Consider the following 26,208-nt stretch of genomic DNA (forward strand, 5'->3'; position numbering starts at 1 on the left):
TTTATTTATTTATTGCCTAATGGCCTGCCTAAGACTTCTAGCACTATGTTAAATGGAAGCAGCATTCTATTCTTTTCCCGATCTTAGAGGGAAAGTTTTCAGTCTCTCACCCTTGAGTCTGATGTTACCTGCAGGCTTTTTAGATGTGGCTTTTATTATGTTGAGGTAACAAAAATCATTTGTAATGCCTTCCTATTATTTAGCTATGCCTTATATTACTTAACCAACCTCCTCTTGCTATTTTTGATTGTGGCCTGTTTTTAAGAACTATAAATAATATTTTGGTGAACACCTTTATGCGAAAAGTGTTCTCTGAACTTGTAATTATAGAAGTTTACAATTGGATTTAATACATGTTATTAGGGGTCATCTTTGTATCGGGCACTGAGCTGGGTTCAAAAGGGACAGTGATAAACAACATGTGGCCTCGCCCTGGGAGAGAGTTAGCCTCCGGGGAAGAGCAGGTGCCAAGCACACCTACGGCATGTCTCCAACGTGTGGGGAGAGACAAGATAAGGGACCTGGGATCAGTCTGTTTACAAAGAGGAGGCAAATTGGAAGACAACTCAAATACATGAACCTTGAACATGAGTAAGAATTAACTAGGTTCTAGGACAGTGTTGTGGAGTGGACATATAATGCAAGTCCTATGTATCATTTAAATTTTTCTAGTAGCCACTTTTAAGAGTACAAAGAAACAAGTTCAATTAATTTTAATCATGGTCTTATTTAATCCAACATATTCAGCATATGATCATTTTAACATGTATTCACGTGGCTCTCACTCCAGTAAACTGAAACCTCAGCTCTCACTGAATGACAACCTGAACATTCTGGAAGAGAACATTCGGAGGCTGCTGCCCCTTCCGCCTCTGGAAAGACTCAGAAATGAGGGCGAGACAGACAAGGACAAGGAGCACATCAGTGTACGTGGGGTGAGGCCCGGGTGGAAGGAAGAGCCCAGTGGGGCCTTGCCCTCTCATCTCGGCCTCACCCTCCCACTCACCTGGGATTTTAGTTTCTCTACGAACGGTCCATGGATGCTCTAGGAAAGCTGCTGCGGACCATGATGTGGGACAATGTGAGAGCCGAAGACTGCCAGGAAATGTTTAATGTGAGTAGGGCCACTGCTCAGACTGATCCCCGGAACCCCTAATCTGTGCGCTGGTGCAACTCTCAAACTGGACCTCCTCCTTGAAGGGAGACATCCAGCCCGACCCATGCTGTGGTTCTGTTATTCTGTCCATTCAGCAATAGTGTGCGGGGTGGTCAGCGTCTGGCCTGTTGCAGCAGAGGCTGGTGTGTGTGGAGGGGGAGGGCAAGAGAGAGAGAGAATGCGAATGCATGGATATGAAGGACACTATGGAAAGGATGCTTATCCTTTGACCAACAGCTTCTCCGAATGTGGCTTGTTTCACAAAAAGAGTGGGAAAGAGAAAGAGCCTTCCAGATTACCGCCAAAGTGCTGACCAACGACGTGGAGGTGAGTCCCGCCCCCACCCCCCACCCCCAAATGAGTAGGTTTCATTGCTTGCTAACAGCAGGGATCTCCGAGGCCCCTGGGGCCCAGACCTCCCCAAAGCGGTCTCCAGTCCCAGGCAGAGTGCTTTCCAGGGTGGCAAGTACACGGGACCAGCCATGTGGTTGTCTGTGTGCTGCTTGCTTACTTTCCACCACCCTGAGAGGGAAAGTCCAAGATCCCCTTTCATTCTAAGGACCAGCAGGGAGAAATCAAGGGACTTACTCTCCAGTGTTGGGAATGTCTGGAGGTATTCTCCAGCCACCCCATTTCCTTGGGGGCCCCTTTGTCCTGCAGGCACCGGAGAACTTTAAAATCAGCTCGCTGCTCGGCCTTCTGGCCCCGCACTCCTGTGACACCCTGCCCTCCATCCGCCAGGCTGCAGCCAGCTCGACCATTGCTCTGTTCTGTATACAAGGTGAGCAAAAGACAAATGGAGAGAAAAATAATTGTTTTCTTCCCAGTTTTCCTCCTTGTACATCTATGTTTCCCTCTTCTCTCTTTGTCCCTCTCTCTCTCCTTCCCTCTCTCCCTCCCTCCCTCTGTTCAGCCATTTCTGAGTTCTAATACCTTAATTATGTCACGGAATTTGCCTCTTGGGTCTTTCTGCCTCCATGGTTCTATTATTCTTTTTTAGAAATAAAGATAATGACACCAAAGCATCTTAAGGAGCCATGAAAGTGGGTGGAATGTTTGAGAGTATCCATCACCCGGTCTCCCAGGAGGAAGTTATGCTTTCATTCTGTTTCTCTAGGAGAAAACTTTGGGGAAGGTTTCCCAGTTGGCATCTCAGGCCCTGGGTCTGCTCTATGAGTGCATGTGAATAACTGGAGGTGTCAGTCAATCTAAGGAATTTAAAACCCCAGTGTCGGGTGGATCCCAGCAATCAGGGCTCCTGTCCAAGCTACATCAGCGGGTGTTTCGTGGAGCACAGCCCGCAGTGGGTGTGCTCAGCTGTGTATAAGCCAGGGAGGCCAGGCACACTTTCTCAGTTCAGTGCCATCCACGTTTAGTTCACTCTTCACTCTCGCAGGCACTCAGGAACTATTTCCCCAGTGCCTTCCCAGATGTCAAGCACTGTTCTAATGCTGGAGACATTAAAAGTCAAACCTGGGATTTGGTGGGAAAGGATGGGTGAGGGCATAGTCAGTCAAAAAGAAAACAACCCCTCATCAGAAACAGGTCTTCAAACACTCTTTGTTAAGAAGAAATCCCATAATCTGTTATTCACTTTAACTCTTTGTTGATTGATCAAATGAGCATGGTAGAGAGAAAGAACATGAGTATTAATTAAACACCTACTAGACACAAGTAACAAGTGTGATACTAAATTAAATACCCACTTGATACTCATGGATGCTGCTCAGTCAGTTTTAAGACGAGGGATCTGGCGTTAAAAATGTACCAGTAGCTTGGACCGCTGATCTCATGGAGCTGGGCTTTAAGCCCAGTTCTGTGTGACTCCAAAGTCTGTGTGAGTTTTGCTGGGCTGGGTGGCCTTCCACAGAATCATCCAGGTGTGTGTTTCCACAACTACCATTCACTCAAACAGCAAACAAGCTACTTCTATAAACTGAGATCAACAAGCGCCTACTCAGTGCTGACGTTCCCATTGCACTAGTTGGCTTCCCATTCCCCCCTCAGCAGCTCACCAAAGAAGGAAAGTCCGACAGAGTCAGCAGCATTGTAGGGTAGTAAGAGCCTGGGCTTTGGTGTCAGGGTGTCAGACAGACGGAGGCACGAGTTCTGACTTTCCTATTTTCACTCACCGTCATGTGGCCAAATGGCTTCATATCTGCCTCAGCTTATCTGCAAGATAGAGACAATAGCAGGAGAGTCTACCTCAGATGACCTTTCTGAGTAACAAATGACATCACTATATGCGAGTATTTAACATGGTGCCCGGCAGGTAGAAACTACTCAATATGTGTCTGTTCTTATGCTCACTGTCTCATCAGGCAGTGTGTCTGTTGAAAGTGTCCAGCAGCTGAATTCATGTCTCATCACAAGCTAGCCAGCCTCCTCCACATCTATCAAGTCTTGTACCTCCTACCTGTGTCTCCTGTGGTTGATTTTAGGTGCTCACCTGGAAGTGGAAAGACTGCAGGGATTGCAGGAAAGCCTGCAATCAGATGATGTGCAGGTCCAGCTCAAGATTTCTTCTAAAATAGCAAAGGTAATAGACATGGAGGACTGGCCAAGGGCTGTAAAGACGACTCCAGATTGACTTTCAAATGAGTGAGCTGTGTACACCTCACTACCGAAGAGGGCAGCAGCATAGCCATTCAAGGAGAATGAAAGGCCTTTGTCCTGTCGTTTATGAACTCTGGGTTGACATGTGCACAGTTGAGGCCTGCTACTGCTCATTTCAAGGAGAACCTTGTCAATCAAGTGGCCTGCTCCAGGCTGAGGGAGGCAGTGGATGGAGTAGAAGGAACGAGGGCTATGGAGTCGATCAGGTACACGCTGTGTGCACTGCTCAAAGCTCAGAATCCTCAACTTCAAAATAATGACCTAACCTACCTCTCAGAGATGTTGTTAGGACTGGTTGATCAATTCATTCATTTATTCAATCATTCATTTATTCACCTAATATGCCCTGGGCACCTACCATATGCCAGACTTTGTCCTAAGCTCTAAGAATAGAAAAAGACAAAATGCCTACCTTCATTGAGCTTGCATCCCAGTAGATGGAATCTGGCAAATAAATATCAGGTCAAGTAGTGTTCACTGAGAAAAATAAAGTCCAGTAAAGAAAGGGTAATCCCTTAGAGAAGGTCACTCTGAAAGAGGGAAGCATACAGACATCTGGAAAAGAACATTCCAGGCAGAGGGAAAACAACAAGTGCAAACGCCCTGCCCCTGCCATGGAGAAAGACGTAGATAATGAGATCCGAGAGATAGTCCAGGGTTGATTCAGGAACCTTGCAGGCCTTGTTAAGGACCTTGGCTTTTACTGCAATTGAAATGTCAATCCAACAGAGGGTTTTGAGCAGCAGAGTCGGGCCCACTACCTACCATTGTGCCAGCTGTGAAAAACACACAGAGTCAGCAGCATTGCACCCCCCGTGTGAGGCGGCATCACTCCTAAAGTAGACATTGTAGAGTTGTATGTATTATGGCAATTAGCCCCAGATGTCAGTGAAGGGCCCAACAAAGTCCATCAGAATAGAGGACAGAACACCTTTGCCTAATTTGCAAAAACCTTTTATGGACTAGTGATGGTTCTGTGAGGGGTAACGTGACTGAATGTATGTTTCTGAAGGGTCATCTGGCTGCTATGTTTAGATTAGAACATAGGCTGTCAAGAGTGAAATTGTGCCAGTTGTGAAAAACTTTGGAGGAAACTACAAGAATCTAGGTGTGAGATTAGGTGACTTGGACTAAGGAGGCAACAGTGGTGACAACAAGAAAGTGGTCAGAATATGGGAGAAGAACAAGATGAGGACTTGGGGGGGGCGGGTTGGCATACTGGTATGTCACATGGCCAAGAATGTCTGATGCATGATAGGTACTCAAAAACATGAGTTTCCTTCCTTTATTTGTAAACCAACACCCAATACAATGTGATTTTTTTTTTAAAAAAGGAGAAGAATAAAGAAAAAAGATGACTGTTGAGCTTGGACCCCAAGCAAGCATTTGGTGCTACGTAGAACAGGCTAGTCTAGCCCTCTGATGTGGGAACCATGATAACTCACAAACTGGGAGACACAACTGCTCATGAAAAGGAACCATTTCCTCTCAAGGATGGTCCTACCAAACATCACCAGGCCATGTAAGAGGGGAAGCCGGTTGTGAAGAGGGCTGTGCTCATACCTACAGACTCATGATTATGACCACATGGTTAGTTACTGGTAAAGCCCTAGATAATGCTCCTGGAATTCATTCAAACTGCTCACTTTTCACACACACACTCACACTCACACTCACACACTGCTATCAACCAACTTTCTGATGACCTCATGATAGGTTAAGGAAGGATCAGCTAATTGGGTGCTGGGAGAGACGTTAGAGTTTAATGTCCTTGTTCTGAATGGAGAAGATGAGTCACAGAGAGTAAGGTGATTGCTTAGGGTGACAGTGTGGGAAACAGCAGCAAGCTGGGCCTGGAGCTGGGACCGCAGCCTTATTTTCTCTTTAACCAACTTTCTGTATAGTTCTTGTAGAGATGAAAACTGTAAAGTTTTAATTTTCTTGACCTTTTATTGACTACTCTTAATATTGAGACTTCGGAGAGCAAAATACAGGGCTCATAAGAGTTCAGATTCTGCATGTGTACAGAGGCACCTGGTGTTTAGCATGGCACTGAGTATACAGTGATAGATTTTCCTGAATTCTCAAGTCTTAGCTATTCTTTGTGAGATGCGAGACTTACTTCTATGCTATGCTATATGAAATGTGTGTGAAGTACTGTGAATCATATAAATTACTATGTAGACATTATATGTCATTTTTCCCTTATGAAGTATACTATATCACTACTAGTGGCCTGGTGCACGAAATTTGTGCTTGGGGGGGGCGGGGAGTGTCCCTCAGCCCGGCCTGCACCCTTTCCAATCTGGGACCCCTCAAAGGATGTCCTACTGCTGGTTTACAGGGATGGAGCCTAAACCAGCAGTCGGACATCCCTCTCGCAATCCGAGACTGCTGGCTCCTAACCGCTCACCTGCCTGCCTGCCTGCCTGCCTGATTGCCCCTAACCACTCTGCCTGCTGGCCTGCTCACCCTCAACTGACCCCCACCGCCGGCCTGCTTGCCCCCCAAATGCCCCCCCTGCCGCCAGCCTGATCACCCCCAACTGCCCCCTGTGCCAGTGTGCTTGCCCCCAACTGCCCCCCTGCTGGCCTGCTCACTCCAAGCTGCACCCCCCCCCCACTGTCCTGATCACCTCCAACTGACCCCCACTGACATCCTGCTCGCCCCCAACTGGCCCCTCTGCTGGTCTGCTTACCCCCACCAGGCTGATCACGCACAACTGCCATCCCATCCTGGCCTGATCACCCACAACCCCCTCCCCTCTTGGCCTCTAACCACCTCTACCTCGGCCCGGCCACCATGGCTTTGTCCAGAAGAATGTCCAGAAGGTCTTTTGGAAGGTCTCCCAGTCTAATTAGCATATTACCCTTTTATTAGTATAGATAGTTTGGAGAGAATATTGCATCAGCAGACCTGGGATGGGATAAATGTAAAATGCCAAAAAGGCAACTCCAGGGAAAGTTTGCTTAGAGGCAAAAAATCATGTCTATGTCCTATTTTAATATTTTCCCTGGTGTCTAAGGCCCCAGTCCTATTCTCACTGTTTGCCACGCCCATTGGTCTCCAACATCCCAGAACAAGGAGTAACTGCATGTGGTAGGTGCCCAGACGTGAAGCAAGGTGATGGCTAGCGTGAGTTTCTCCGGCGTATTCTCAGGTTGTGAGTAAGCTCATCCCAAGTGGAGAGATTCTCACGTTCCTGGAGGAGACCCTGGACGGTCTGGAGAGCCTCAGCGCCCCCTGTACGACGGCCTGTGGCCTGTGGATGGTCGCCGCCCTGAAGGAGCAGGGAGCTGCCTTGGAAGATCAGGTACACTGACTGCCCGGCTGACAGCCGAGCAGAATTCTAACCCTTCTGAGGAAGATGCCTTTCCCCACCATCTTCGCTTTGCCTTTTGAAATGGCTGTTTATCCTTTGAGACCCAGACTAGATGTCCCTCCAAAGCGACACCAGTGACTTCTGGATGCCCCCATCAGTCCTGTGTACCTCTTGCATACCATCAGCTGTACACTGTCTCGTGCACAAGCCTTTGAGTACATGCCCAACAGCCTTTATCAGACCACCCATTTCTTTTGAGAGAGTTCTACATCTTATTCACCTTGGGTAAATTTCTCACGGCGCTTAACTTAGCACAGCACCTGACCAAAGGCAGCCTTTCGCTAAACTGATTTAAGAAAAAAAGACCCAGTGCATCAACAACGCTCCTAAATAAGAGAAAGGCCATGTGTAGAATCTATGATCATTTTCAACATCTTCTCTAATTCACCAGCCACCAATATGCTGACCATACACACCCTGAGCCTTTCACGTCCTTGCGGGAAAATGACGACGTAACGCTGGCTTTGGCTTTCTCTTTTTAGCTGTTGGAGATCTTGGGCATAATTTACTATCACATGCCAATCCTCAGGCAGAAGGAGGAAAGTTTTCAGTTCATTCTGGAAGCCATCTCCCAGATAGCCGGCTTTCACACGGAGGCCGTTGTCGCCAACCTTCTACAGAAGCCTCTGCCCTTTGACAGGTAGATTCTGACTAGACTGGTCCCTCCTCCCAGGAAAGGCCACCCTGCAGGGCATCGGGGAAGGGCTCACTGTTTGAAAGGTAGCAAACAAAGGTTGAAAACAACAAAGGTTGAAAATACCTCATTAATTTAAAAAATAATGTTTTCCCATCTCTCTGTGTGTGTATATATATATATATATATATACATCTCTCTGTGTATGTGTGTGTGTGTGTGTGTGTGTGTGTGTGTGTGTGTGTGTACACTCATTGAGCAATGATGAGGTTTTTTTTCTTAAATACACCATAGGAATAAGTGAATATTAGAAGGTGAATATTTCTCCTCTCTTTGGTTGCCCACAATTCACCTTTTTGAGAGGCTTCCGTCTTGGTGGACATTAACAAACCTCAGTAACCCAAGGCCAGAATGCGGGATTGTTAAATACAGCCTCATTGCCCCGGGCATGCTAACATGCCCCTCTGCCTCACAATGCTGGCTAGACATAACGGGGTTTTAGAGTGAATTCGTGGGACACGCTCCTCCTCCACGGAGCCGTGCCTTCTCCGCTTGCTGCCCTGCTGCCCTAGGGACACGAAGACGCTGTGGAAGGCCCTGGCTGAGAACCCCGCCTCCAGCAGCAAGCTCCTGCGGGCCTTGACGGTCAAACTGGACAGCGGGTTAGAGGACGACCTGGCGGGCATGGACGCCATCTCAGTGAGTGGGGCCACCCGCCCACCACAGGCCTGACCCGCCTGGGACTTGATGATGTAGCGTTTGTCACACTTCTCCGCTCTGGCCCTGATTTTAAATCAGCTCCGGTTTATAACAGACAGATGTGGCAGTAATTTTGTCTGTGGCTACCATTTCCAGAAGCAAATTTCTCAGCAGCCCAAAGAGAATCTGTGTCTCCGGATTTCCAAATTTGTCTTCAGGAGACCTGAAGAGCCCCTCTTTTTTTTGAAAGACCCCACTGCTGGAGCACATGGCGTCTCACCTGCCAGGTGGAGCCGCCCAGCGTGGCAGCCCAGAGAGAGAAACAGTCTGAGCTGAGAAGTTTTCAGACGCAAGCCTTCCTTTTTTAAAAAAAAAAATTATACATTTTTTATTGATTTCAGAGAGGAAGGGAGAGGGAAAGAGAGATAGAAACATCAATGATGAGAGAGAATCATTGATCGGCTGCCTCCTGCACGCCCCCTACTGGGGATCGAGCCGCAACCTGGGCATGTGCCCTTGACCGGAATCGAACCCAGGACCTTTCCGTCCACAGGCTGACGCTCTATCCACTGAGTTAAACCAGGGAGGTCCCAAGCCTTCCTTTTCTATGTGCTTTTACCATGAGCATGGTCAGCCTGGGAGGCAGTCGTGTGGGGAGAAAACAAACTTGCCGATCAGCCCAGTGAGAGAGTGTCCCTGGGAGAAAGGAGCCTGTCTGACCAGGTGTCCTTTCTCCCCTCAGGTGGCCTGTGCTATCCAGGAAGTGGTATCCGTAGGCACCCCTGTGACCAGCTTGTACCCACAGCTGTTCACTCTCCTCCTGAAGCTGGTCAGCTGCACCCTGGGCCAGAAGATGCCCACTTCTCCCATGAGCTACAGGCGGCGGGTGATGCAGCAAGGGGAGCGGCAGCAGGTCGCGGACCCCTGCCGGTAAGTAGCCAGGCAGGGAGGGCCTTCTAGAGCTGTCCTGATCGCAGGTTGCAGAGCCAGGACTGCAGAAGTCAAGGCCAATGCCTTCTGGCACAGCCTCAACTACCCATGAAGGTACAGGGCTCTACCATCCCTAAGCCGTGGAGCAAATCTTCCCCAAGCCCATACTCAGCGGAATTGCCCAGAGCGGCCACAGAACGAATGAGCAGCTGTCTTCTTCCCAGATGGCCCACTCTGTTTCCTTTAGTTGAGACCTTTCTTCTTTTTTTAAAAAAAAAATATACTAGTGTATCTATTTTTTTATTGATTTAAGAGAGGGAGAGGGAGAATCATTGATTGGCTGCCTCCTGCACACCCCCTACTAGGGATGGAGTCCGCAACTGGGCATGTGCCCTGACCTAGAATTGAACCATGACCTCCTGGTTCATAGGTCAACAACCACTGAGCAACAATGGTCACACACTAGCCATTGCGAGATGCATCCTGACTTCTGGACTGCTGTTTCAGAATCGGTGAAATACGGTCTTTTTTCAGTTTCCATCCTTTAGGGCTTCATTTTCTCCTGAGAGGTTGGCGAGATTGTGTGGCATTATTTACCAGCTCAAATCATCTCGATGTTCCCTTTGATCCAAAAACTAAAGTGTGAGGTCACACTGCCCTGACCAGTGTTTCCCTGGCACAATATCCATTAATGCAGGAGTGAGGGAGCATTGTGGGAAAGAGGAAGAGTGAACCCGGGACATCTCAGTGCGCTGTACGGGGTTGACTTACTCTTGTGATGCCAACTGCCCCCCCTCCCCAGGCTCTCAACCACAACTCTGAAGTGCGTGCAAGCCCAAGCCATGAGAGAAGGCCTGGCCAAGGAGTCTGACGAAGGGGACAACTTATGGACGCTGCTCCACGGTCCCGGCACCCACCACATGGGAGTGTGTGCACTGGCCAGGTAACCTGCTGATGTCCGAGAACTGGATGCAAAGGGGAAAACTCAGAATGGGCAGCTTCACTGACAGCAGCTGACCCACCAAGGGCCTGTATACAGTCAAGGAGAAGAAACAAGGAAGAAGGAGCAAAGGGGGTTGGGACGAGGTGGTAGGATCACCCCAGAACTCACCACCCCCTCAGAAAACCAGCGATACATTGAACAGTTCTAGGCACGTTGCATTTACATTGGGCTCTTGGTACGCAATCTCTTTCCTTGAGCATTCCTTCTTAGAGGACTTACTTTCCTGATAGAGAAATAGACTAAAATTTCCTCCGTTGTTCAGCAATAAACAAGCCTCTGCTACAACTGGAAGCTTGTGTTTTCTAGGAGCATGGTCGTGTGGCATCATGGAGTCACCGTGGACATCATGGAGCAGCTCCTCCCATCACTCACCTCCTCCTCGGAGAACTACCGCATAACCGGCACAGCATTCTTCTCTGAGGCAAGGCCAGCAGCCCTCACAGCAGGCTTGCGGGGCCCCTGCGGTATTTCTCTCAGGGACCTGCAAGGGGACCTTTGGTAGTGGAGGGATCCAGCCACTTCCAGAGACATGGCACCTGGGCAGCGAGTGAGAAAAACATAGAGCCCACCCTCAACCTCTTCCTTCCCTCTGGTCTTCAAAGGTCAACCTCCCAGGACAGAGGAGGGTGGAGAATAAATACGAGAGGGACAAAACAAAAAGGCCTATGACTGTCCCCCAGACTCTGGGATAAAGGCAGTCCCGGCTGGTCCAGACTTGTCATTGTCAGTAACCCCTGTTTTCCCTGCCCCGTTTTCCCATTTAGTTTAATTAGAAGCATCTTCTTAACTGGGTATTCTGTTCTCATCACCACGTAACCTTGACCTGTGGCTGCTCACATCTAGAGCTTAGCTTCTGCAAGACTTGCTTGTTCACCAAGGGCCCTTCCTCCTCTGCTCCACGAGCAGCTGGGCCTCCTCTTCAACTGTAGTTCTGATGCCTTTGCCACTCTCCTGAAGGGAAGCCACTCCCTTCACTAAAGGGGAGGAGTGTGTTGATTTCAGCTCATGAAGGAGCCGATCCTTTGGAGGGACTGGAATCTCCGTGAAGTGCTGATCTTGATGGATCAGAGTGCCTGGGACTCCAATGCCACTTTGAGGCAAATGGCCATCCGAGGGCTCGGTAATACAGCTTCTGGAGCCCCTCAAAAGGTATCAGGAGGGTTGGGGGGGGTGATACTTTATTTAAGTAGAGTTTGAAATACTTATTTACAAACCCACTTCTGGTTGCAAGAAATTAAGGGCAAATCCCAATAAATTGCTAAAGTTGTAGCTCTTGAGTTGCAGTACCTGTGACCCTAACAAACATTCAGTCCCCTTGTCTGGGGTCTTCTACCCTATTCCAGACACACATACAACAGTTTTTGAGATTGAGCAACTCTGTTTCAAAATAGGTGCGGAAGCATAAGCAGCTAATGTTAGAATCTGTCATCAGAGGCCTGTACCACCTGGCCCGCACCGAAGTTGTCTGTGAGAGCTTGAAGGCTCTAAGGAAGATCCTGGAGCTGCTCACAGACCGAGATGTGAGCTTCTACTTCAAAGAAATAGTGCTGCAAACAAGAACCTTCTTTGAAGACGTAAGTGAGCCTGTTCAGGAATCTTCCCTCCCCAGAAAAAGTGAGTGAACGCAAAGAGGTTCAGGTAGTGCTTGTAGCAGACAATGTTGGTGTCCCATCCATATTCCTTGGCCTGCCCAGAGGTCATTTGCCCCAGAGGTCACCTCAACAATTCCTCTGCAAGCTGTTAGCTTTTTGTGTCTCTCTGTGTGAGGGGACTTTCTGGCCCGAGAATCATAATTGGTCTGAGCAGGGTGGGCTGGACATTAGGAAAGGACCCTCAAATGGTAAGAAACAGGAGTTTGTAGAAAAACTCCCCAGCTTCCTCGCCCCTCAGGATTGAGCTCCACCTTCTCACAAGGGTAACACACTCATTAATATTCCCTGTTGTAACTTTTGTCTCTTCCCTATATCATTCCCACTCCCCATCATGCTTCCTGGGCTCACCTCCTAAATCAATTACTTACGTCTAAATCCTCACCTCAAAGTGTGCTTGTGGGGGAATGCAAGTTATGACAATACTCAGTACAGGACTAGGGCCCCGTAAGACGTTGTCGCCTCCAATACTATCTTTTCCACATCCAAAAGTCAGAGACTCAAAACGCTTATGTGGTTCATTTCATCCAGGAGTCGGTAGGAACCAGCTCGTTGGGCCAAATCCGGCCCAGAGCATCTTTTTGTGAATTGGGTTTCACTGGAACACAGCCACACTGGCTGTGTGGACCACGCTCACTGGTTGCATAATGTCTGTGGCGGCTTTCCCACTTCATTTGCGGAGTTGATTAGTTGTTACAGAAACCAGATGCCCCACAAAGTCCAAATGATTTACTGTCTGGCCTTTTAGGGCAAAGTTTGTCAACCCCCTGATCTTATAACCCGAATCTCAGAAAAACATCAGGCAGCCATCCTGGGCAGGGGAAGGTCATTTTCCTTTATAACTTCAGGGAAATTTGATTTTATGATTTGTTTTTGGTTTATTCACTGTCATCAGTGTAAAAATCTATTTCACATCTAACTTAAATCAATATTTTTGTGATCTAAACCTGTTTTTTCCATGTTGTGTTGTCAGAGGAGATGGAAGACTGCTAGTTGCCTCCTTCTGAAACATTAAGGCTTTATTCAATTACCTATTTACATCCAGTCTCCAGACTGGAAAGTCTTTGTTTCCTTCATTATTCATCTTAACCTAATTTTCCAGCTTCTGCAGTATTTTATGAGCCAGTGACTGTGTTGTACTTCTCAATGAGGCCAGAGAAATATCAAATGTTATCTAAAGAAAAAGTACCTGAGATCTCCTCTTTTCCTAGTCATTCACTCCTTTTTTTTTTTTTTTCTTAATCTTGCCCTTTCTTCGTGACTCTTTGGCAATTTATTAACCGTACAGACCTCCAGGTTTTAGCCTGCAACATATGCCCACAGTCAGTAATTCCCCAGTTTCGTATTTGTCAGTGTCCCTTGTTTACTTACCTGCTAGCCTCAACCTGACCTTTGAAAGGAGCTTTCTGCTCATTTCCTACTATTTTCTCCAATGTGTCAGGATTGCTCTTAATTCCCATCTAGTTCTCAAAAATGTTTGCTTGGCTCCCGCTCAGGTCAGTGTCTTCTGTAAAATAACAAATGTGTCCTCTTTCTCCATTGCACAGACAGTTGATGACGATCTTTAATAAAAAGGGCTGAACTGCCCCCTGCGGAGCCCCATCTGTTTGTTAGATTTCCCGGGGTGGTTGTTAACCCAGTGATCATTCTTCTCTTGGATCTGAGCCTCCAATAGTGGCACATTCACCTGCGACATTAGCGGTCGAGGTCATCTTTTTCCATCTTATTGCAGAAGAAAAACAATCAAAAATCTTACTGGTTAAGTTAGACCTTCCTCATTTCTAATACGGATCAATTCCATCGCATTTGCATAAAAGTTTGATAAAACTTGGGTCCTAGCAATGACCTGCAATTTATTCTCCAGTAATGCTCTCTTTCTGCAAACATAGTTAGCTATACTTTATGATACTTGGCCCCTATAGTTTCTACAGATTAAACATACAATTTTGTGATCTCCAAATCCCCCCCCCCACATTGTTTTTTCAATATTTAAGTATTTTCCTGGACTTTGCAGAACATGGAGACACTCTGATGACATGGTAGAAGAGAAAATAAGGCTGCGGTCCCAGCTCCAGGCCCAGTTTGCTGCTATTTCCCACACTGTCACCCTGAGCAATCACCTTACTCTCTGTGACTCATCTTCTCCATTCAGAACAAGGACATTAAACTAACGTCTCTCCCAGCACCCAATTAGCTGATCCTTCCTTAACCTATCATGAGGTCATCAATTTTGGAAAACTCAAAAGATTTATTTAAGTAAATATCTCTACTTTTTGGGCACTCTGTTATTAATTAGTCTTCTTTCTTTTTTTAAAGAATACGTTTTGAAAATATATCCTGACCACATTCCTAGGACATTTCAAGGACATTTCTATTACACAAGGTCACATCTCATGTACTCATTTAACTCTGCCGGCCCTTTCGCACAGACCAGCATTAAGTTTTCTGAACGATGTTTATTGCCTTCCTTTTTCATGGCATTTTGTTTGTGCGTCCACTTATGCATTTAATTTGCCTACAGAATTAACTCCTCTACCTTCTCTTTCTTTCTCGTATTCATGGGAATGCTTTTTGTTGGCCCTTGTTTATTGCTAATCTAAATATTATTCTACTACTTTTTCTTTCATTCCTCTGCCCCCACATGGGTATTTTAATCTAATTTTCTAGACCTGGGGTTGGGAGAAAAGCGCTCCGGAAAATTCCTCCAGGTTTGTTAGAACTCTGAACCATATTGGCAAAGTACCTGAGGCAATAGACCGCATCTTTCTCCATCACTGTACCCTTTGATAGTTAAAAAATCACTGCCTGCCATTCAGGACAATAAGCAAAGAAGTTCCAGAATTTCACATGTGCAAGAATAGAGCTAAGCACTTCTTTATTTGTCCTCTCTCTCTCTGAGACCCAAAGCCCGAATTTCTAAGCTGCCTGTAATTCCATTAGAAAGTATTTGCACCCGGCCGGTGGGGCTCAGTGATTGAGTGTGGACCTATGAACCAGGAGGTCACCAGTTTGATTCCTGGTTGGGGCATATGCCCAGGTTTCGGGTTCGATCCCCAGTGTGGGGCGTGCAGGAGGCAGCCAATCAATGACTGTCCCTCATCATTAATGTTTCTATCTCTCTCTCCCTTCCTCTCTGAAGTCAATATATATATATATGTGAAAGTATTTGGGAACTTGGAGAAGGGTCCTGGGCCTGGGGCAGTTTAGATTAGAGGCACCATAACCCTAGGCTCCTGATGCAATCAGGCTGATCTGTGTAAATACAAAATAAACAGGAACTCTCCCTGGCCTTCTGCTCCCTGCTTCTCATTCCTGTGGTCACATTTCCTCATCAGTCACTCAGAGGCAGCAACCAAGTCTCCGGTTCTGTGGTATCCCTTAACCCCTTGACCCAGAGTCATTTAAACTTTGGTCATGTGGGTTAGTGAGCTGCTGGGAAGGGAACATCTGGGGGCTGTGACCGGTCGGTGCCCATGCATGGGTTCCAGCCTTCCTTTGTGCAATGGGACCAGGCTGGGTGGGGGTGAGGAGGGGGTGCTGGCCGGAAATGGCCAGAAAGGGGGCTCACCGATGACATGCATCTGTCGCCACAGGAGCAGGACGATGTGAGACTGACTGCCATTGTCTTATTTGAGAATCTGGCATCCCTAACAGGAAGAAGGTGGAAGATTTTTTTTGCGGAAGAAATTAAAAAGAGCATGATTTCATTCCTTCTCCACCTCTGGGACCCCAATCCCAAGGTTGGAGCTGTAAGTGGCCTCCACACAGACCCCTGCACCTTCTCCTCTCCTGCGGCCGAAAGTGCCCGGACTCCCAGTGGCTGGGCTGGAGTGAGAACTGAAATCCCCACTCGCAACTGAACCTGAAAACCACTTCTCCACCCCTGGCTTCTCTCGTGCCACCTCTTCCCAAGCTTGCTCTTCCATCCTTGAAACCGGGAAGGTGCCAACCCCGACTAGGAAGCCCTTCACATCACTGACTTCTACAGCTCCCAACACCAGTAGACATTTCTTCCTTTTGGAATGGGGTCCAGCACTATGGACTGTGATGCAGAAAACTCTGTCTTTCAGGCTTGCCGTGATGTCCTGGTGGTCTCCATTCCTTTTCTGGGCCTCCAAGAACTCTATGGGGTATTAGACCGTCTCCTTGACAGTCAGGATCCACCAAGGGCCAGGGATTTCTATAGGCAATTCTGTGTGAAACTGGTGAGTGTGCAGTCAATGTTGCCTGGAAAAATCACAGGCAAGAGTCCCAGCAAATCCCAGAAAGACAAACAAACAGGGCAAGGGATCTCTGGCCAGACGCAGAACTGTCTTGGAAAGACAGCAATGATTCTTGGTACTCTGCCATATTTCCCAAGTCCTGGCTGGAATCTGTTCTAGATTCCTGCAACACACCTGTCGATTAGTCCCATAAGCCCAGTACCTTTCCGATTAAATTTAGGTTAGAATAGCCATAAGACATCTTCCAATAGAATAGGTAATGGCTGTGTGAGTTTTGCTGGCCTTTATATTTTTCCTTCTTATGACCTCTTGGATGCTGATTTTGAGAAAAAGATCTCTTTATGGTTGCCCACTTTGCAATACATATCTCTTCTAGGCCAAGAAAAATCAGGAAATCCTGTGGATCCTCCACACACACTCATTCACTTTCTTCAACAGCAACTGGGAGATGATCAGGAGTACAGCCATCAAACTCACAGGTGAGGCACCTCCACATTCCCCCTCAGGTATGTCTGCTCTTTGCACCTAGTTGTGCTTTGACTGCAAGTTTACTCCAACTTGAAAACTTGTAAAATAAGTATGACAAGAAAGAATGAGAGGAGGAAGAAAGAAAAGGAAAGGAAGAAAGGAAGAGAGGGTCAGGGGGAGGCAGGGAGGGAAGAAAGGGAGGGAAGGAAGAAGGAAAGGGAGGGAGGAAGGGAGAGGGGGAAGGAGGGGGGGAAGGAAAGAAAAAATTTTATGTTTTGCAACTTCTCCCTTCAAAGGAACCTGTTCTCTTTGGGGAATGAAAACTTACATCTCCTGACTTTCCAACACTCACTCTGCACACTGGGCCCTGCGTGTTTCTTTTGGTTCCAAGTCATTGCTCCTTCTCTTTCCCAAGATTTTGCTTCAAGCCTGCTGCCCCTGCCTAAATGTTTTCCTTTGCATCACTTCTTAACATAAACCATAGCACACCTAAGCTCAGTCAAGCTGGGAGCTTTAGCAGCAGCTGGATGTGAGTGCAAAGTGCATTGGTGTGGGGCCAGCAGACCTTGGCTCTGCTGTGTGACTCTGGACAATTCACTTAACTTCTCTGTGTTGTCTCTTTGTCTGGTCTATAAAATAAAAGAGGATGTAGGTGAATCTCTGAGAAAGCTTCTATTATGTAATTCTAAGTCTTATCATGAAGTCTGGTCCAACTGATCAAGCCCACAGTGAACAGACTCACTAGCTTGGCCACTTTGAAAAGTAAGGATTCTTTATTGGATCATGTATATGATCCCCCAACTATACTGTAAACTTTTTGAAGACAGGGACCATGTCTTATACACATTTGAAACCCTGACAACCACTGGCACAGTCCCGGGGAGGACACAGTACGAGCTTTCTCGAATGCACATCGAGTGTGTGACAACCTCCAGATACGGCACTCCAGACCCAATAGTCATGATCCTCACATCGTCCTAGGGGTGCATGGAGTGCTGTATAGTTTTCTCATTCACTAGCCAGACCATTTAACCTCTGACCAGGTGCAGAGTCTGACCTGACCCTTCATATGGCCTCTTCCTCTATAATGAAATCAGCATCTTTTTCTCCTGTTGATTTTAGATGCCATTGTTCTCAATCTGACCAACCAATATGTGGAGTTATTAGACAAAGAACAACTGATCACACGTGAGTACCAGCCCCAGTTTCTGCCCAGGGTATTGTATTCTCAGAGAGAGAGAAACAAATGCTGCTCCAAGTTTCATGCCAGCCCAGAAACTGAAAACCCTAGTGCCCCATGTGCCCCATTGTTGTCTCGGATGCCCCCTGGATGCTGGAATATCTCTGGGGTATAAGCCCAGCCCAGTTCCACCCTTTCCAGGTATCCTAGCCAACAGTTTTCCAGTTGTCTATTGATCATAAGGTCAGGATCTTCTCTTACCTCATTTCAGTGTTAAAACACATTCTCAGCTCGCGGCTCTAAATCCTTCCTTTCAGGGTAAACTGAGAGCTTGGGAGCTGGAGCCCACCTAGGGCTGACCCTCAGTGGGGGGCCTGCAGTGCCGCACATCCTGGGCCTTGACTTTCCTTCCCCACCAGACTCTGCTATTCTCTCCATTTCAGGGCTCCAAGCACTTCGGCAAGACCCCTGTATCAGTGTCCAGAGAGCAGCCGAGGCTACCTTGCAGACCCTCCTGAGAAGGTGTAAAGAGATGAACATCCTTCCATAAACCATCAGGAAATAAACTGCTGTTCCCAGAATTGACTGTTGTCTTCCCCCTGGTATCTCACAAGCCTGCAGTATCCTAAGGAAAGGCCCAGTGCCTGGGTGGGGTCTGAAAGCGGTGTAGTCCTCGCCCGCGGGGTCTCCCTGGTGGCTTCCACGAGGGAAAAGCCACTCCCACAAATTCACGAAAGCCACACAGCTTTGCCACAGGTTAGCCCGCCCTCTTGGGAAACTCCAATCCCAGCAGATACCAAAACATGACAGAACTGGAATCCATTCTGCCACCATTAAGAAGAGGGCCACTGCTATTTCCGCACACAACCCTTTTTCCTTCTGTCTTAGCCAGCTGTGAATTCCTACCCACACTCTTCTCTTTCTAATAACCATTCTGACAGTAAACTCTAACCTGTCTGTTCTTTCTCGGGTAATAATTTATGTGTCAGGACTATGACAGGTACATCTCTACAAAAAGACCCTTTCTGACATGATGTTAAATCTCATGGTCTCCTCTCCATTTTTATCCCAGAGCATTTCTCCCCTTAAATTGTGTGTGTGTATGCACATGTGCGTGTGTGTGTGTGTGTTAACCTTCTGAGAGCATCTGAAACATAACTCTTTACTCTTTTCCACAGTGCATACCTAAGAGGTTACATACATGAAGTGGTGTACATACAAAGAAGTTTCTAACACAGAGCCTGGTACTCATTTAACATCACCACCATCCTGATGACTTATCAGCAACATTATCCAGTTGAAGTATCCCTTTACACACTCCTGTTCCTTCCATTCTAATCTCTTCATCCAAAGATTCTTTGAGGAAGCATCTTTTGTTCCTATAAAACTTTCTAAGGACCAAAGGAATCTTCTAGGTCAGAGATTTTAGGCCAGAGTTCAGTTATTCAATCAGTTAGCTAATATTTATTGAGTGCCTACAATGTATAAGGCATTTTTGTTGCCACTGGAGCTACAACTATGAAGAAAACATATTTAAAAATTCTACCCTCATGGAGCTTATTCTATGAAATCCGTGTCTCAATTCTAGAGTCAGGAGCCAGCCTCCAAGGCAGTGTGATCCTTGCTTCCTGGGGTCCAAGTGGTCTCCTCCCACAATGAGTAGAAAAATAAAAATGGCCTGTGCAATCAATGCAATATTTCAGAAATGACAAAGTGTGACTTCCAAGGCAAGGCCATCAATGGCATTGCACTCTTCGGAGTCACTCACTTTGGGGGAAGCCAGCTGCCATGTCATGAGGACCTCCTAGCAGCCCAGAAAGAGTTCCAGAGCAAAGGACGGATGCCTCCTGCCAACACCCAGGGCTAGCTTCCTAGACATTTTAATGCTCCATCTTGGGAATAAATCCATGAGCCCCAGTGAAAGTCTTCAGATGATTGAAGCCTCAGCTGACACATGGCGGGAATGATGAAATAAAATACAGAATGCCCAGTTAAATCTGCATTTCAGCTAAACAATATTTTTTTTAGTAAAAGTATGTCCCGATTATTGCATGGGACCTACTTAAAGAATTATTTATGGTTTATCTAAAATTTAAATTTAACTGAGCATCTTGTATTTTATTTGCTAAATCTGACAACCCTACTGCAATCTAATGAGAGCCCCAAGCCAAAATCACTAAGCTAACCTCCTGAATTCCTGAACCACGAAACTGTATGAGATAATAAATCTCTGTTGCTTGAGCCACTGGGTTTTGAGGTAATTTGCTATGCACCAGTGGGCAACTGTCGCACAGAGGGCTCATGATCCCACCAAAGTTGTATGCAAATTTCTGAGTATAATTGCATAGGTGCATTTTCTGGGTAATGGCTTTCATTAAATGCTTAATGGAGCCAGAAGTTGTTCCCAAACCTAACATGTGAAATGGAGCAAGGAACATGGATTGTGTTGACCTCTTTGGGCAGTTTAAGTCAAGTGGCTTTGTGAAGCAGCTCTGCCCAGAGCTTTCTGCAGGGACGGATGCTCTGTGCTGCACTGACCAGTGTGGTGGCCACAAGCCACATGTGGCAACTGAGCACTTGAGATGCGGTTTGTCTACCTGAGGAATTGAATTTTCATTTTTAAGTTTAATTAAATGTAAGTGGTCATATGTAGATAAGTAGGTACAATATTGCACAGGACAGTTTCAGAACATGGGACAAAGAGTTGTTATAGAATTTGGGCCGAGCCACCTGAGAACCACGGGACATTCTGAACAGATGTATAAATTCACCGACATGGGCCAAAACCGGTTTGGCTCAGTGGATAGAGCGTCGGCCTGCGGACTGAAAGGTCCCGGGTTCGATTCCGGTCAAGGGCATGTACCTTGGTTGCGGGCACATCCCCAGTGGGGGGTGTGCAGGAGGCAGCTGATCGATGTTTCTCTCTCATCGATGTTTCTGACTATCTATCCCTCTTCCTTCCTCTCTGTAAAAAAAAAATCAATAAAATATATATTAAAAAAATAAAAATAAAAAAATAAATTCACCGACATGGGACCCTGACCAATCCTCTTTATAAACCCCCATGATTCCTCTCCACCCCTCTCAGCACCCAGCAGAGTCTTCCTCATCCTCAATTTCTGGGAATTCGGTAGAATGGCCACATGACATACACATCACCACTGAGCCTTTATCTGTCTAAACCTGAATCTTCAAAAAATTCATCCTGACAAGAATTTCCAAGACTTTTTTTTTTTTTAATCACATCCCAGCTCCACCTCTTAGAGCCGTGCTACTCAGGAAAATCATGTGACCTCTCTGCACTCCCATTGCAACATGTGTAAAATTAGGGTAATAATTATCTACATCAAGGAGCTGTTGTGAGGATTAAATGCATTAATGTACAGGTAGAGCATTTAGAAACATGGCCTAGAGTCATTGTTAAGCAAATGTTAACTATGCAATATAAATATTAATAATATGAACAAATGTATCATTAGAATCACAGACATTAACATAAACTCTGTGACTGGCATATAAAGCCAGCTGATTATCCAGCCCCCAGAGGGCCATGTTCCTGATCTTGGGAGGCTGACGATGAAGCAGCCCCTCCCTCCACTCAGTCCAGCCCAGCAGGGGGCACTCCTTTCTCTGGCTGCCTCTTAGTCTCCGCCATACCCCATCAAAGCCTTATAACTCGCTCTCACAGCCGACAGAGTGAGCCACAGTCAGGCTGTGTGACAGGAGACATTTAGATCTATTTGCTCTCCCCAACAATTATGTCTATTAATCCCAACGGCTACTATCACTGCCACCAGCTCTGCCTGCCACCTGCCTTCCCTGTGGGTCCTCCCTCGGCCTCTGCACTTCCTCTCCAGGGACCAAACACAGGCATATTCCCCAAGTGAGAGACTTCTGGAGGGTCTCGGGGAAATGGAATTACAGAGCAAGCACGTACTCAAGTACTGTTGAAGAAATTACCGAAGCTGTTCAGCCTCGCTCCTGCGGCCTGCCTCGCTATTGTTAGCACGTGTAATCATTTTTCAACTCGTGTTTACTTGAAGCTGGAGCGACTGCGATGATCACAGGCCGCTGAACGAGCCAGCACTGCTTTGCAGGGCGCTGAATCACGTTGTTTTGCAACTCGGTGCTCTGCCCTTTAACCCAACAGTGAGAGCCAGTGTTTTGCTGGTAAGTCAGGGCCGTTGAGCTTGGCTGACCCTGCTAAGAAGGCAGTTTCACCAGAAAAGAGGAGAGCAAAGATCACAGATGGGAAGAAAGAACAGGCTCCCAGAGACAGAAGCCAGGGGAATTGCTTAATTGGAACTGTCCCTGCATGACCACAGTTTTAAAGGATAAAATACTAGACCAGCTACTTCTTCTGAAGCCCTCAAGATACTCAGTTTATAGCAATGATTTTCTAATAGTGTTTTATTATGACTTGAATTAGTCCTCAATCCCACCATTATCCTTCACATTACCTAAGTACAGGGTGGACAGCACATAGTCGCTCAGGTATGGGGCCCCCTGGCAGCTAAGCAGGAGCTTTGATCCAGGTTCCTGACAGAAAGCACCTTTCTGGCCAGCAGTTTTATGCAGCTGCAGCTGAGAGTAAGCACTTCTTGCAGTTTCTCTCTTTACTCATTTATTACAGGTATCCTTAAACTGGGAAGGTACAAAACATGGAGGAGTCAAGAGCAACATGAGGAAAAGATAGTGGGTTTTATTACCAAAATGTGCGTGTGTGTGTGTGTGTGTGTGTGTGTGTGTGTGTGTAAAATCACCAAGTCATGGCCTGAGAAATGGTATTTGCTACTTACCTCTACTTTGACAAACTATTTATCCAACAAAACATCCCTACTATTTGTGCTCCTTTTGGACAAACTTTCCTGGATTTTATTTATTGAATCATGCGGTTATCCTGAAAGCAAGATAAATTTGGAAACGCAATTTTATGAACATCCGTGACTCATAGCTTCTTTTTTCATTTGAGAGTCACCAAAACAAACAAACAAACAAACAAACAAACAAACAAGATAAGAAATCCATCCTTCTGCATTACCTACCACTTCCTCCCAATATCCTCAGCGGTAAATCCTGAGGATTAAGTTGGCCAATGCTCTAACACCTTCTTAACTGCACAGTGGTCAAAAAGAGGCTCTGACTGCATGCTAAAAAAAAAAAAAAAAAAAAAAAAGAGGCTCTGTCTTGGAAATAGAGAGCCTGGAGAATTGCTCATCAGCCTGCAGAACAGGTCAACCAGGACTTTTTACTTTCAGAGAGAAGAGCGGGGAGCTGGAATTTACCTTGACCCCAGTGGAACATCAGAAAATCATTAATTACCCCCCATCCAACCCTCAAAGCTCTGCTCAGAGTTGGGATTATGAGACTGTGCCAGGCCTGTGGGCAGAGGTGGACAGGCCTGTGGGCAGGACTTGTGGAATGGCCATTTTCCAGTCTGTAACATTCTATAGAAGATAGAATGAAGCCCCACATGACTATCGCAGAAAGGTTTTGTTAAGAGATAAAGAAGGCTAAGTAGCAGGGCACAAATATGGAATGACACATCAAGTTACGCTGTATCTAGAAGACAGTGGGAAGCCAAAAGAAGTTCTTGACCAAGGTAGTGGAATTATCAAATCAGTGCGTTAGCATGTGACTACAGAGTAGATAAACTGGTACATCAGAGAGTAGGTGATGGGCTTTTGGACTAAGAAAATATTATAAGAAGAAATGACAGGGCCAATTACTAGTAAGGAGATTGAAACAGTAATCAAAAAATCTCCCAACAAACAAAAGTCCAGGACCAGATGGCTTCACTGGTGAATTCTACCAAACATTTAAAGACTGTCTCATTAACAGCACATTAGCTCTGCCCTGTCCAGGAAGACAGAGCTCAAACATGACATCCACAGGGAAGGAAAAGAGGCCAGTGCAATCGTGAAGCCAGGCGAGCATCCCCTGGCAGGCACCAGAGCCATCTTCAGCTACCCAGGTGAGCGACTATGGAAATGGGCATTTGATTGAGCATAAACAGGCAGCATACTGAGCAAGAGGGAGCACAGAAGCATGTTAAGTCCCGACCCTCACCAGTCTAGAGGAGGTTTGGGTCCAGATCTCCACAAAGGTGCCTTCCTCTCACATTTAATGAATTTGTGCACCATGTCCATAGTAAATAGCCAATAACTGCACTAAGATTTTCTTTTATTGATTTTTTAGAAAGAGAGAGGAGGGAGAGAGAAACATCAGTGTGAGAGTGAAATATCCATCAGCTGCCTCTTGCATGTCCCCTACTGGGGATCAAGCCCATAACCCGGACATGTGCCCTGACCTGGAATCGAGCAGGCAACATTTATGTTCACAGGATGATGCCCAACCAACTGAGCCACAATGGCCAGGGCCAATCATTGCCCTTTTAAGAGACTCAAGATCCTTTGAAAGTCTTCTTATCATTACAGCAAAGTATTGAATCCTATAGGGCTGCAATCATGCAGTTAATGGGCCTGTCCACAGTTTTCCATCACACTGATTCAGGAGTTCCTCTTGGTGCTCAGTTAGGACTCTTGATTAAATACTGTCCTCTTGCACATTTGGGTTGCACGTGGTCTAACACTGCACCAATACGGAGTCTTTCATATTAATCACTTTCTTTTGAGGATGTCTGATAAAACTTTCCCTTGATGAGAAAATTCCACTTCACTATTATTTTTTAATATATTATTATTAATTTCAGAGAGGAAGGAAGAAGGGGAGAGAGATAGAAACATAAATGATGAGATAATCATTAACGGGCTGCTTCTTGCATGTCCCCCACTGGGAATTAAGCCCGGAGCCCTGACTAGGAATCAAACCATGACCTCCTGGTTCATAGGTCGACGCTCAACCATTCCTGCTGGGTTCCGCTTCACTATTACAGAAAATGCCTTTGACCTTTCTGTTCCCAGCCCACTTGGCCAGCTGATTGCTACATAATGGACACTCATTCGGTATCACCCAAGCTTTACTCTTCCAGCCATTCTCCTCTGTCTCGAACTTCAATGGTCTGTTATGCCCCTAAGCCCGCCCCCCCCCCCTTTAGATTCAGAACAAGCCTCCTCTCCCAGGGATGCATGGAAATAACAGTGACAACAGTGCAGTCCTTTATATTTGTCCATGCACAGGAAATTGACCACAGCCTATCCATCACAGGGAACATTTTATTGTTTTTCTTCTCCTGCCCACCCTCTCACCTTCAGCCCATTCCTTGTGAAACCAGTCTCTCCATCTGGTCTTGATGACCCTTGGTTGAAAAAGCCAATTTTCCTACATGATTGATGTTTTGACTGTAGATCTGGAGCTTTGCCTGACAAGAACAAATAAAAGACAAATTGTAGGTGCTTCGGTTGTCGCGGCAGGGACTCCTATCATGCCATCATCTCTCTTGTCCCCAAATGTGCGAAATGCCTGAAAGACCGAGGTAATTGAAAGTGGTGCATATACCTCTGGTTGCTCAGATATTAACGGAAATTGCCTCCTACTGTGGTTGCTTTCTGGGTCGGTGTTCTGAAAGAGAAACAGGTCATTCTATTCCTGGCACAAGTATTGAATATACTATAACTAGTCCATCAAGGAGAAAATTTTCAGTGGACTGGTAGATAATGGACTGTGGCTGCTCAGTTCTGCTAATCCTATTCTAAGAATGACCCAATCTCTCCCTCTCTCTCTCTCTCTCTCTTCTTCTTCTTCTTCTTCTTCTTCTCATTTCTTCATTTGTCTTCTTGCCTCTCCTCCCCTTTCTCTCCTAATTCAGAGAGAGAGATAGATACAGCTGAACACACACTTCATCTTGTACCCAAAGTATGTCATCTCTTAGTTTATGTTCTTACTAGAGGCCCAGTGCATGAATTCATGCATGGGTGCAATCTGGCTGGCCCACTCTAATTGGGTTGATCGGGCCAGGCCAGCCAGGGGGAGGGGATGCAGGAGGTTGGCCAGCCAGACCCACCCCTGATCGGGGTGGTGGGGAGCCAATTGGGGGCAGGGTCAGCCAGGAGGAGGGGCCTCGGGTGGTTGGCCGGATGGCCCCACCCCCTGGTTGAACTCCCAGTCGAGGGGACAATTTGCATATTAGCCTTTTATTGTATAGGACTAGAGGCCCAGTGCATGAAATTCATGCACTGGGGGAGGGGGGTTGTTCCTCAGCCCAGCCTGTACCCTCTCCAATCTGGGAACCCTAAGGGGATGTCCAACTGCTGATCCATAGGGATCAGGCCTAAACCGGCAGTCGGACAACCCTCTCACAATCCGGGA

General features: G+C 46.6%; 1 protein-coding gene across 1 annotated transcript in view; it reads left to right on the forward strand.

Moving 5' to 3' along the window:
• MROH2B (maestro heat like repeat family member 2B) overlaps positions 1 to 18,519 on the forward strand; it is a gene marked incomplete at its 5' end in the record, with an annotated part of 51,988 nt that extends 33,469 nt beyond the window's left edge. The window contains 18 exons of the mRNA XM_080677488.1: positions 791 to 926; positions 1,019 to 1,114; positions 1,394 to 1,483; positions 1,817 to 1,937; positions 3,598 to 3,695; positions 6,933 to 7,085; positions 7,637 to 7,794; positions 8,361 to 8,487; positions 9,230 to 9,417; positions 10,220 to 10,360; positions 10,727 to 10,841; positions 11,423 to 11,569; positions 11,812 to 11,994; positions 15,663 to 15,818; positions 16,140 to 16,274; positions 16,669 to 16,771; positions 17,883 to 17,948; positions 18,384 to 18,519. Coding sequence (XP_080533614.1) covers positions 791 to 926; positions 1,019 to 1,114; positions 1,394 to 1,483; positions 1,817 to 1,937; positions 3,598 to 3,695; positions 6,933 to 7,085; positions 7,637 to 7,794; positions 8,361 to 8,487; positions 9,230 to 9,417; positions 10,220 to 10,360; positions 10,727 to 10,841; positions 11,423 to 11,569; positions 11,812 to 11,994; positions 15,663 to 15,818; positions 16,140 to 16,274; positions 16,669 to 16,771; positions 17,883 to 17,948; positions 18,384 to 18,490 — 2,320 coding nt within the window. The 3' untranslated portion in view covers positions 18,491 to 18,519. The remainder of the gene's footprint in view (positions 1 to 790; positions 927 to 1,018; positions 1,115 to 1,393; positions 1,484 to 1,816; positions 1,938 to 3,597; positions 3,696 to 6,932; positions 7,086 to 7,636; positions 7,795 to 8,360; positions 8,488 to 9,229; positions 9,418 to 10,219; positions 10,361 to 10,726; positions 10,842 to 11,422; positions 11,570 to 11,811; positions 11,995 to 15,662; positions 15,819 to 16,139; positions 16,275 to 16,668; positions 16,772 to 17,882; positions 17,949 to 18,383) is intronic.
• Between the last annotated feature and the right edge of the window lie 7,689 nt (positions 18,520 to 26,208).

Source organism: Plecotus auritus (assembly GCF_963455305.1).
Source record: "Plecotus auritus genome assembly, chromosome: 7".
Classification (NCBI taxonomy): Eukaryota; Metazoa; Chordata; class Mammalia; order Chiroptera; family Vespertilionidae; genus Plecotus; species Plecotus auritus.